Source organism: Arvicola amphibius, chromosome 18 (assembly GCF_903992535.2).
Source record: "Arvicola amphibius chromosome 18, mArvAmp1.2, whole genome shotgun sequence".
Classification (NCBI taxonomy): Eukaryota; Metazoa; Chordata; class Mammalia; order Rodentia; family Cricetidae; genus Arvicola; species Arvicola amphibius.
Genome location: NC_052064.1, coordinates 32,340,713 through 32,353,447, shown reverse-complemented (window position 1 = coordinate 32,353,447; position 12,735 = coordinate 32,340,713). Strand labels below are relative to the sequence as shown.

At 44.8% G+C, this 12,735-nt stretch overlaps 1 protein-coding gene across 7 annotated transcripts in view; it reads left to right on the top strand.

Moving 5' to 3' along the window:
• Positions 1-12,735, top strand: part of Als2 (alsin Rho guanine nucleotide exchange factor ALS2) — a 59,980-nt gene that overhangs the window by 13,025 nt on the left and 34,220 nt on the right. For all 7 annotated transcript variants that reach the window (XR_005283726.1, XM_038315191.1, XM_038315194.1 and 4 more), the window contains exons 4-8: positions 1,462-2,381; positions 6,246-6,603; positions 7,972-8,140; positions 9,167-9,263; positions 11,893-11,970. Coding sequence is in view for 6 of the 7 variants with exons in the window: in XM_038315191.1 (XP_038171119.1) it covers positions 1,462-2,381; positions 6,246-6,603; positions 7,972-8,140; positions 9,167-9,263; positions 11,893-11,970 (1,622 nt within the window). In the remaining variant the exon portion in view is untranslated. The remainder of the gene's footprint in view (positions 1-1,461; positions 2,382-6,245; positions 6,604-7,971; positions 8,141-9,166; positions 9,264-11,892; positions 11,971-12,735) is intronic.

Below are 12,735 nucleotides of genomic sequence, written 5' to 3'. Positions count from 1 at the left end.
AGCTGGTCCCAGAAAGTATGATTTTGGGTCAAGATTCCCACTGATGTCTAATTTTAAATTTCTGCTTAGGAGACATTTAAGTATTGATAATGTTTTACATTTTCATTGTAGGAACTAAGAGAAGAGAAACTCTAGGAAACTGCTTAACCCTCTGTCTAGAGGTTTTATGAAATAAACGTGACCATTTAAGAGTTCTTTCTAGTGTATCAGAATACTGCTTTTATTATGATACATATTAAGATTTTAGGAAATACTTGACAAGTGTGAACTATAAGTTTAGTATCTATTCTGTGGATCTCAAAACGTATAATTCTCAAGGATATATGAAGCATTCTGGTGGTCTTTTTCTTTTTCCTTTTGGCAGTACTGAGGATTGAACTTGGAGCCTCATGTATGCTAAGCAAAAACTCTAGCACTGAGCTATTGGAAGTAGCCTTTGTTATAAATAAGAGATCTAGAATATGTTAATTAAAATACCTGAAAACATTTATTAAGATAATTGGGAAATGCCGGGAGGTGGTGGTGCACGCCTTTAACCCCAGCCAGGAGGCAGAGGCAGGCAGAGCTCTGTGAGTTCCAGGCCTGCCAGGATTGTTACACAGAGAAACCCTGTCTTGAAAACAACAATAACAACAACAACAAGGATATTTGGAAGCCTTTCCCTACCACGGTCCCTTTAAAATGTAGAGCTAGGCCATTGAGACGGCTCGGCAGGTAAGGGCACTGGGCACATCAGCCTGACGACCTGCATTTGGTCATCCTAATCCACACGGAGATAGAAGGAAAGAACCAACTCCTTAGGTTGTGGGTTGAGCCTCCCCCACATCTTACGTACACACTAATAATAATGTTTTTAATAGAAAAATAATCTAGAGTTGTAGCCAGATGTGGTAGCTCATTCAGGAGGCTGAAACAGGAGGTTTGCCACAAGTTTGAGGCTAGCCTGGGTTGCATTAGTTCCAAGCCAGCCTAGGTTACAGAGGGAGACCCGATCTCACAAAAGCTGGCATAGTTGTTGTGGGAAAGCTTCTCCTTGTTCTCATGTTAAAGCAATATCATGCTATTAAGTGTCCAAATTACAGAAGACAGATGATCATCTCAGCTGGGGATCTATAGAGCTCAATGGTAGAGCACATGGTTAGCAGGAAAGGCCCTGGGTTGAACCCAGGCTGAAAAGAAAAAAAGAGAAAAGGCAACGTTCATCTCATGGCAGGTGCCGTGTTCCTAGCTGTGTTTTCCAGGTGAGGAGCTGGCACACAGCTAGCTGTGGTTTACCTCAGTGTTTGTTGGCTGCTTCATAGCTGCTTGTGATGCTGATGTCTGCTGGCGGTGGGCCCGTGGATCTTAAATTCTCACTGCTCTCCAGAATGCCAAAGATGCAAAAATGCTCTGCACTTTTCCAAGTCGTTATGATATGCTTCCGAAGGTTCACTAACCTCCGTTTTCTCTTTGGAACCTTAGATGGTGAGGTCTACAGCTTTGGGACCCTGCCCTGGAAAAGCGAGTCAGCGGAAGTCTGTCCAAGCAGCCCCCTTCTAGAAAGTGCCCTGGTTGGGCATCATGTTGTCACGGTGGCCACGGGGAGCTTCCACAGCGGAGCGGTGACAGAAAGCGGGGCGGTGTACATGTGGGGGGAGAACGCCGCCGGCCAGTGTGCAGTAGCGAACCAGCAGTATGTGCCAGAACCAAGTTCTGTCAGCATTTCTGACTCAGAGACCAGCCCCTTGTTAGCCGTGAGGATTCTGCAGTTGGCGTGTGGCGCGGAGCACACCCTGGCCTTGTCAATCAGCAGAGAGATCTGGGCATGGGGCACCGGCTGTCAGCTGGGTCTCATCACCACCACCTTCCCAGTGACAAAGCCCCAGAAGGTGGAACACCTTGCCGGGCGCGTGGTGCTCCAGGTGGCCTGTGGAGCGTTCCACAGCTTGGCACTGGTGCAGTGCCTCCCTCCCCAGGATCTGAAGCCCGTCCCGGAGAGATGCAACCAGTGCAGCCAGCTGCTCATCACTATGACGGACAAAGAGGACCATGTGATAATATCAGACAGCCACTGCTGCCCCTTAGGGGTGACCCTGTCTGAGTCCCAAGCAGAAAATCACACCAGCACTGCCACCAGCCCTCAGACGGAGGCACTGGACGGTCCAGGAGAGGTGTTTGAGAACGCTTTGGTAGAAACTGAACTGAACGTGGGAAACGTTCAGGCCACAAATGGCAATGCAGTTCCCTCTCAGCAGAACGTGGCTGGGACAGCCGAAGTGTCTTCAGCCAAAACAGCTCCCTCCTACCCCGACACCCAGGCAGTAACTGCGTACCTGCAGAAGCTGTCAGAGCAGCCAGGGCCGGAGAACCACGAGCAGGAAGAAAAGCCACCCCAGGTCCAGGTAGCTGCCGCATTGTATAACGTAAAGGTGTTTTGGAGTTAAAGTATTTGTGTTTCTTTAGGAACTAAAGTCCTGAATCTTGGGAGCAGGTTTTATTTTCTTCCCATCAGGCTGCTGTAATTCTGTTTTGCTAGGCCGAGGGAGGGAGGAGCCTGTGTTAAATCAGAAATGCTCTTGATCTGACCCTTTTTAGTGTTGAAGGATGTCATGCTGGGCTTGCTTGAGAAGTGGCCCAGGCCTGTGTGTTACTTACTTGCTGCTCTTTTACCAGCCTGGCTGAGTTCGCGGAGGGGCTCAGCTCGGTGTAACCCTGAGCACGAGCTGCCTCTGGACTGCATCTCTCAGAGCTGTGTAAAACTGTTTCCTTCTGTCTAGGGACCTTACCAGGTTGCAGAATGTTTAGTTGAAGGCAAATGTGTAATGATTTACTTTCTTTTTTTTTTTTTTTTCGAGACAGGGTTTCCCTGTAGTTTCTAGAGCCTGTCCTGGAGCTAGCTCTTGTAGACCAGGCTGGCCTCGAACTCAGAGATCCGCCTGCCTCTGCCTCCCCAGTGCTGGGATTAAAGGCGTGCGCTACCACCGCCCGGCCTATGATTTACTTTCTAGATGAGGTGGTACATGCATGTAATCTCAACATTCAGGAGGCCAAGGCAGGAGGATTGCTGTGTTTGAGGCTAGCCTACGCTACATAGTATTCAGGTAGCCAGGGCTACAATTAACACTGTCTCATAAGACAAAACAAAAGAAAACAAAAAAGGGAGAGAGAGAGAGAGAGAAAAAAAAAAAAACTACAAGGCTTATGTTTCGGATTTGTGGTTTTTAGTTTTTTTGTTTTGTTTTGTTTTGTTTTCAGTTTTGACTGGGCCTTATTTGAGGTGGGGAAGTACTTTTGTCCTGTTTAAAATATCCTCATTTAAAAACATAGGAAATGAGTGACGCTGTTGTTGGAAACATTGTTCCAAAGAGCGGCTTCTGGTTTTCCCTTGGGGTTACCTTTGTGCTAAAGTGGGGTGGGGTGGGGGAACGAAAGCAAAGCGTCTCATCCCAAAGGAACTGTCTCTGCTATCTTTTTAACTCAGGGTCTTTAAAGCCATGAGAGTCTTCAGTTCTTTATCCCCAATTCTACTCTGTCAGAGTGAGAACGTGGGATATTTTTAGAAATAGTCCTGCTTCCCGCATACTCTCTGAACTTGTTGGTATTTGACTTTTTTTTCAATTAAAAGTAAGCTGTTTATATAAAAAAGTATTACAAAAATCCAAACAAAGCAGCATTAAACTACCAAGAGTGTTTGTAGAAAATTCCTAGACTGTACATGCTTATAAAACATTTGACTTTGCTGGATCTCAAGTCTGAGGCCACTGCAGACTATAGAATGGATCCTGTCTCAAAAGCAAACACAGAAGACCAAGTTTATCCTTTTAAAAGTCATTCCTCTATTAAATATAAAGCTAAAAGCTTGCTGGATACAGCTCATTTGGCTATCAAATTGCCACCTCTAAAATTCTGCATTCCAAAAAAAAATCAACAAAAGGAATTGCATTTTCTTTGAACTTTTGATAAATGTCTGAAGTTTTTTTTTATCATGTATGTTGGTTTTGGTAGTGTGTGTTCCTACTAAATTTAACTTAATTTTTGTGAGTAACATTTCAACCTTATATCCAACAGTGAAAATTTTATATGCTGTTCTTTGTCATTGGTTGACTATGAATTCTAAAATTATATCTTCAATCAAAATTACTAGTAATTAGTTTTTTGTTACTTTATTCATTTAGCTACAATAAATAGCTAGAATGTAGCTCAGTGGTGGATTACTTGCCTAGCCTGCTTGAGGCTTTCAGCACCTCAAAATAAAGAATTTAGAAGTATCCATTCATCCATCCATGCATGTATATGTAATAGGTTGGGAATAGTAGTTTAAGATTATGGGCAATGTTTTCCTCTGTTTAATGGTGTGAGCTTCCCAAAGCCGTCCTCTCAAATGCTGTCAGGAGCCATCATCAGCAAAGGTCAGAACTCGCGGTCTTACACCGAATCAGTTGTCAGGAGAACCTAATCACCACAGTTCTTGCCGTGAAGTGTAAGTAGTTTTCAAGCCTCTGCTGACTAATTAGATTACTCATTTGCACAGAAGTAACTTCTAAATTTGTGTTGATACTATGTCAGATACTATGCTAGGCACTAGGAATTATTTCAAAAAAATCAGGAGCCAATGTTATTTCTATTTGCTTTTGTTTGTTTGTTTTGTTTTTGAGACAACATCTCACCATATAGCCCAGGGTGGCCTGAGACCATGCTTTGCTGGGTTTGGTTCTGAATTCAGGACAAATTAAGGAATAATGTGCATATCTTTGGGATCTTTGAATATAAGAAGCAATTTTTTTTTTTTTTTTTTTTTTTGGTCAAGACACAGTTTCTTTGTAGCTTTGGAGCCTGTCCTGGAACTTGCTCTGTAGATCAGGCTGGCCTTGAACTCACAGAGATCCACCTGCCTCTGCCTCTCGGGTGCTGGGATTAAAGGCCTGCGGCTGCATGTGTGTATGTGTGCGCGTGCGTGCGTGAGTGCAGGTGCCCACGGAGGCTGGAGGTGTTGGTTCCCCGGGAGCTGGAGTTGCCTGCCATGGGTGCTGGGAACTTAACCTGGGTCCTCTGCAAGAGCAGCAAGTGCTCTTAACCACCAAGCTATCTCTCCAGCCCCATAAGAAGCAATAATTTTCAGCATAACTATGCTTATATCAAAAACTTTTTGTGTGCTACTGGGTATATTTAATGATTTTTTTCCCTTTTAGTTAACAGTGGTATTTGATAATTCAACCTTCTTTTCATTGGAATTGGAAATTTTTTGTTAATCTTTTAAATATTCCCACGAAGCATGCTAAGAACACTTGCCCCATATATTTAATTATTAACCTGTCGCTTTTATCCTCTTTGGTAATCAGAGCAAAGGTTGTAGCTGCCCAGCTACTGTGTCATGGGAGATAAGTCTGTAGTGTGAGGGACGGTCAGAGGTGTAGATTTCCTCCTATATATCCTACTTCTGCATTTTCATTATAAAATGTTTAGAAACCACCTCCTTTTCTTAAAATCTTACTTCTTCCATTTCTTAGTAACAAGCAATCAGTATAAATTTTCCTGAATGTATTCAAATAATAATAGACTAGAGTTTTTCCACCCTTCTGTCCAGAGCACCTCGTATTAAACCCAGTGTTTTTCTTTTTTCTGCCTGTTTAGTGCTTGAAACAGGGGCTCACTGTGAAGCCTGCGCTGGCTTTGCGCTGAGCTCCCCTTACCTCAGCCTCCCAGGGCTGCAGCCAGGGCCCTCATCCCTCAGTCCTCACTCTCCTCTCCCCATGCTCGGTCTTATAAAACAGCTAGAGATCATTTTAACATGCCCTCAGCAAGAGGAGGTGCTCAGGGAAAGAGCTATGTTTTCAGTGCCATTTCCATATTCCATGTTAACAGCCAGGAGGGGCAGTTTGAGGCTGACGGCAAGCCATCTGTTGTCGCTGGCCTGGCTATGCTGTGTAGCCCAGGGTTACAGACAGGACCTCCTCCTTGGGTCTGTTTTGGATTTTTTTTTTTTTTTTTTTTTTTTTTTTTTTTTTTTTTTTTTTTTTTTTTTTTTTTTTTGGTTTTTCGAGACAGGGTTTCTCTGTGGCTTTAGAGCCTGTCCTGGAACTAGCTCTTGTAGACCAGGCTGGTCTCGAACTCACAGAGATCCGCCTGCCTCTGCCTCCCGAGTGCTGGGATTAAAGGCGTGCGCCACCATCGCCCGGCTGTTTTGGATTTTTTTACACAGTTAACTGTGAGCATCAGCTCCTATTGACTGTGACTACATGTTTTTTACATTCCGTGTGTTTGTTTAGCCTCCTGTAGAGGAAGCTGGCCCTGACCTTCACAGTCCACCAACCACAAGCACCTCAGCCCTCAACAGCCTGGTGGTCTCCTGTGCGTCTGCTGTTGGTGTGAGAGTGGCCGCCACCTACGAGGCTGGGGCCTTGTCTCTCAAGAAAGTCATGAACTTTTACAGCACTGCCCCTGGGGAGACGGGAGCCCAGTCGGGCAGCGCTCCCACAGGCCCAGAAAGCCTGAAAGATCTCAGAGAAGAGCAGGTGAAACAGGAGTCAATGCAAGGGAAGAAAAGCTCCAGTCTGGTGGACATCAGAGAGGAAGAGGCAGAGGGAGGGAGCCGAAGACTCTCCCTCCCGGGACTGCTGTCTCAAGGTGAGCTTCACACGCTGTGTTATAGTAAGTTAACTTTCCTAATTGTTGAAAGTATTGGCATATTCAGATCCTGAGCTTTCTGTAATGGCAATTTACACAGTGGTGGCTTTAAGAGAAAACTACCTGTTTCTCTGACTCAGAAATAGTTACAGAATATAACTTCAGTTTTTTTAATGACTTTATTCAAAGTTTGTCCTGCTACCAAATTGATGTATAAGATTTACTTCGTGTTATACATTGTTATCAACATAGTAAAAGCTAGTAACATCCTTTCAAAAGACTTAATTTAATAAAACATTAACCTAGCAAGGCATAGTGACCCACACTTCTAACCCCAGCACCCTGGAAACAGAGGCAAGCAGATCTCCAAATTTGAGGACAGCCTGGTCTGTGTACTGAGTTATAGGACAGCATAGGCTACACAATGAGACCCTGTCTCAAAGCGAAACAAACCAACCAGACCAAAAAAAAGAAAAGAAAAAAGAAAAAAACCACTGACCTTTATATTTACCCAAAGTGCGTAAAAAATTTTTTTAAAAGAAATTATTTTCTGTGTATGAGTGTTTTGCCTGCATGTATGTTTGTGCACTATCACAAGCCTGGTGCCCATGGAGGCCAGAGGAGGGTGCCAGGTTGCCTGGAACTGGAATTATAGTTGTGAACCACCATGTGGGTACTGGGAATTTAGCCCAGGTCCTCTGGTAGAGGAATCAGTGCTCTTAATCTCCAGCCCCTGTGAAAGATTTTTGATGCTCCCCTTTTAAAGCTTTCCTCCTGACATAGAATTTTAAAATTTTATGTCTTAAAATTAATCCTTTTTTACAGTTGTTTGTTATATATGTGAAATTAAAGCTTGGCTTAGGAAGTATTAGCTTTTAACGATGTTTTGAAATAGGAAAGATTTGTCAACTTTGTGGTATTTTTAGTATATTCTGTTTTTTGTTTGTTTGTTTTGAGACAGGGTCTTACACTGCAGCCCAAGATGGCCTCAGGCTCCCGGCAGCCCACAGGCCACAGGGCCTGAGCTATAACACCCATTATTATCATCTTTATTATCATACTCGTTCCGTTGTGAGTTCCCCAGGATGCTGATAAGCGTTACACAGAGAAGGGTCTGCAGCCAAGTTTTCGGCAGTATGGCAGATTAAACACTCAACCGGACTTCTGCTTGCAGGTCCATGAGCATCATCTGCAGACTAATGAGTGAGGCCGTGCAGGGGAGAGAGGCAAGGGCGCAAGACAGTAGGGAGCATTTCCCAGACTCAGCTGACCAGCCAAGCACTCCGCAGGGTGTTTCACAGACGCCTGTTAGTGTGTTTCTTCAGAAAGTCTCTCTGTTAAAGCATTGAATTCCCTGCTTGTTTCCAGTTTCCCCCAGGCTCTTAAGGAAAGCTGCAAGGGTGAAAACCAGGACCGTGGTCCTGACTCCCACATACAGCGGAGAAGCCGATGCCCTCCTGCCGTCCCTGAGAACAGAGGTGTGGACCTGGGGGAAAGGCAAGGAAGGACAGCTGGGGCACGGTGACGTCCTGCCCAGGTGAGTGGCACCAGCAGGTGCTGATGGGGATCAGGTTGGGCAGTAGCTTTTTTCCTAGGGTCTCCACACATCCATTTTAGCCAACAGGGCAGGTAACTGTGCACCATTAGTGCTGATTAAAGGCTTAGTCCTCGGTGCCTCACAGTCCAGGGTTGGAGGCTAGGCGTGAATGGAGGCGCGCGCCTTTAATCTTCGCGCTCAGGAGAGAGGCAAGCAGATCCATGAGTCTGAGGCCAGTCTGGTCCACATAATGAGTTCCAGGCCAGCTAGGGGTACATAGAGAGATCCTGTCTCAAAACAAATAATCACAAGCCAATAAAGGACTGGAGCATCCGCGTAACTTGTCCGTTCTGTTTTGATGTGCGTTCATCTTAGAATGCAGAAAATGGTGTTAGGGATAAGATGATATTTTATTGAAACATTTGAACAGTTACATCTTAATTTACAAAGAGGAGCACAGGTTTCTGACCCCAGAGATGTAGCTGTGCTCTCTAAAGCAACTGTCTCTAAAGCATTGGGCTATGCGTACATCAGGGTCATTTTCTTTGACAGGCATTCTCAGACTGTTAGCATGCTTGATTTCTGAAGCTCGAAGATGTGTAAACAGACTGTCTATCCTAGCGGAGTGAAGGGAACTGGAATAAAAGTTGCCTTACTTCCCGTGCCCTCTGCGTTTTACCGAGTCCCATCTAGTCCAGTCTTTACATTTCTCTTTTACTTCCGTTTGAGACGGGGTCACACCGTGTGACCTGGACTGGGCTGACTTGGCGGGGATCCTCCTGTCTCTGGGCAGCACTTCCAGCTCAACTCTGCGGATCTTAGTCGATTCCAAATTACAAGGGTTGGTTAATGACGACAGATCAAGTAAAACGAATGAAGATTAGGTATAATGTTTAGTAGTTCGGACATATCCTCGTTATTTTTGACATTTTTATTTAACAGTCCTGACTTTCTTTTTACTTTGGGAAAGTTACTCTGCTGAAGGTGTGTTGACTCTGTTGTGCGCCTGTGTTTGTTTCTTTCAAGGCTTCAGCCGCTGTGTGTCAAGTGTCTGGACGGTAAAGAGGTGATTCACCTGGAGGCAGGTGGCTCCCACTCCCTTGCACTTACTGCGAAGTCTCAGGTAAGGGCAGACTCGAGTGCAGCAGCTCCTGTACTGACTGGAGGGAAGCTCTCCTGGTGAGGTGTTCTGCTGTCTCTGAGCACTGTACTGTCAGGTCAGGTGTTCTGCTGTCTCTGAGTGACTGTACTGTCAGGTCAGGTGTTCCTCTGTCTCTGAGCACTGTACTGTCAGGTCAGGTGTTCTGCTGTCTCTGAGTGACTGTACTGTCAGGTCAGGTGTTCCGCTGTCTCTGAGCACTGTACTGTCAGGTCAGGTGTTCCGCTGTCTCTGGGCGACTACTGTCAGGTCAGGTGTTCCGCTGTCTCTGAGCACTGTACTGTCAGACAACACTGCCTGTCTCCTTTGAGCTTTGAGTTTTTACGTGGCGGTGAAGAGGAAAGCAAGAGAAGGTACCCAGCCTGTCTCAAAGGAGCCAGCCAGGCTGAGGTTGTAGCCTAGCACACACCCACGTGCGCACATGGCCTTTGGCTCCATCCCCAGACATGAACCAGGCCTAGTGGCACAAGCTTGTCATCCCAGGCCATCCTTTGTTGCATGGTAAACTTGAGGAGTAGGGGAGTAGGATAGGGGATGGAGAGAAGCCAGTAGGGGTGCTGGTCCTCAGGCCTGAATCCTGAGTTTTCCCTGGATCCCGCCCGTAAGGTGGCAGAGAGACCTACTTCTGCAAGTTGTCCGTGGAGTTGCACCTGCCCCCCATCCAGACAATAAAACAAACAAATGAAGAATTTCAAAATAGAAATGGTCCATGCCAAAGGATAATTTAGCAAACAATTTTAAAACTATTTTCTCCTGATAGGTGACACTGCATTTATTTTCATGTGCTATTTGGGACAGGAGAAAAGAGCAGTGGCAGAAATCTGAGTGGGACCTCAATGGAAGATGATATGCGTTTTCACTGACTGGGGAAGTTCCTAAGGACAGAGATACACATATATCTATAAATATCTATAGGCGAGAATTTAGAAAATGTGTTATTATTGTGCATATGTATATGGTGTATGTGGGGGATGTTCGTATGATGTGGGGGTGTCTGTGTATGATGTTTGTGTAGGTGTTTGTGTATAATGTGTCTGTATGATGTATGTATAGGTGTTTGTATGATGTGGATGTCTGTATGATGTATGTGTAGGTGTTTGTATATGATGTGGATGTCTGTATGATGTATGTGTAGGTGTTTGTATATGATGTGGATGTCTGTATGATGTATGTGTAGGTGTTTGTATGTGATGTGTCTGTATGATGTATGTGTAGGTGTTTGTATGTGATGTGCATGTCTGTGATGTATGTGTAGGTGTTTGTATGTGATGTGCATGTCTGTGTGATGTATGTGTAGGTGTTTGTATGATGTGGATGTCTGTATATGATGTATGTGTAGGTGTTTGTATGTGATGTGTATATATGATGTATGTGTAGGTGTTTGTATGTGATGTGTATATATGATGTATGTGTAGGTATTATGTGATGTGTCTGTATGATGTATATGTAGGTGTTTGTATGTGCATGTCTGTGTGATGTGGGGCTTTGCCCATGCTACGGCACATGTGGAAGTTGGAGAACAGCTTCCGTCCACCTTGACTTGGCCCTGAGGATGGAAATCCTGCTACTAGGCTCCTCCTGTCCCAATGCTTTTCCTGATTCGAGTCATCTTACCGGCCCCATTGAAGGGTTTCAGTATCACTTAAAACTGTTAACTCACTAATAATCCAGCAGGTAATTAGTGAAGGCGTACCCACAGTGGAGTTTTCTGTAGCTATTAAAATCATGCTGTATTTTTTGTTTTTGAAATGAGTTTTACCTGTAGCTCAGGTTAACTTCTGGCTCAGCAGCTTGTGGCTTTAGCCTCTTGGGTGCTGACTTACAGGTGAGCTATCACAAAAGCGTTGACTTAGCTGGACATGTCAGTACTTGGGATGCCGAGTCAGAATGTCCTGGAGTAAAGACATAGTGATGATTTCCTTGATATATGGAGTTTGGTTTTGTTTTCTGTTATATTGGCATATATTCCACATAACAATGAGTCTTAGGACATTTTCACTGTAGGGACCACGTTGCTCCAACTCCCCACTCGTCCCCTCCCTCTTCACAGCCAGTGTCCCTCCTTCCTGCACGTACTTACGTGTACGTCCGGTTGTTACAGGAGCGCATGCACCTTAGAGAGCCTGCACCACTGAAGGAAAGGTGTTCGTGGGAGGACCGTGCCTTCCTCCTCATCTGTGGCAGGGTGTTGGCAGACCCTGTGCAGGCGGACTGGCCACAAACCCGAGATCCTCCTGCCTCAGCCTCCTGACTGTGTTCTGATGATAAGCTTGTGCCACCATGCCAGGTTTCATTTCTGTTTACTCCTCCTCCGCTTCTGTTGTCTTTTTTCCTCCTCCTCCTCCTCCTCCGAAATGGGAGGAGACAGGCTCTCACTTTGTAGGTCAGACTAGGGGAGTCTCCCACCTTGTTCTCCTGAGTGCAGGGATTTCAACGTGAGCCTCCGTGTCCAGCTAATGTCAGCTATTTTAAAGTATAGAAAATGAGTGAATGATCTTTGTGCCTATATAGATATAGTCTCATAAAGGTCTGGAGCTGACGTAGTCATGGTCAAGTGCACACGTCTCACCTTTGCTCCTGTTGTCTCTGATAGGTCTACTCGTGGGGCAGTAACACCTTCGGTCAGCTTGGGCATTCTGACTTTCCAACCACAGTCCCTCGGCTCGCCAAGGTACCTTGTGAACACAATAGCAGTGTATTCCAGAATTCTGTGCTATAGTACTTTGTGTGTCTAGGGAAATTGTTTTGTAGACAAATTTAGTTTATAAATATACTTTTTCTAAAACATTGATTAAATTACGATTTCATATCATGAAGCCACTCCTTTTCCAGCTAAGTGTAATTCTTCAAAAATGTTTTTACTTCACAGCCTTGTCTGTTTGTTGAATATTGACAGTACTTCTGCCTTCTTTTAGCAAAAGAAAAAAAAAGAAGAAAAAGAAAAGAAAAGGTTCTTTTATACAAAATTTTATGCCTTTAGTGTGTTCCGGGCTATGTTACCATCAAACAATGTCTACTCTGGCTCTTAAATTTGGTTTTGAAAAGTCTTAATTTTCTGATGTTATGGTTTATAGCTTACATCATAGTAAACCTTTTGTAACACTTCTTCTGCAGCAAAACTACAGGTTCAGATGACCCCGTCTCTGGCTTATAAATTGGTTTTCATTTATATAACACTGTTGAGAGAGTAGCTTCTCTTCGTTTCTGTTTCATCCTTGATATGTTTCCCAGCCTTTCCCTTGCCCTAACACGTCTCAGGAATGCCAGAACGCAGCCAGTAGGGCTAATTCCTGCTCTGGTGTTTGGAAGGAGGGTGGTGTGAGCAAGGGGCACAGGGGGTTGGGATACGGTGCTGATGCTGCTGCATCCCCTGCCCAAGACGCCCTCTGCTGAGAGTAACAGAGAGTAAGAGGGGAGCTGCCTTAAATCTGGGAAC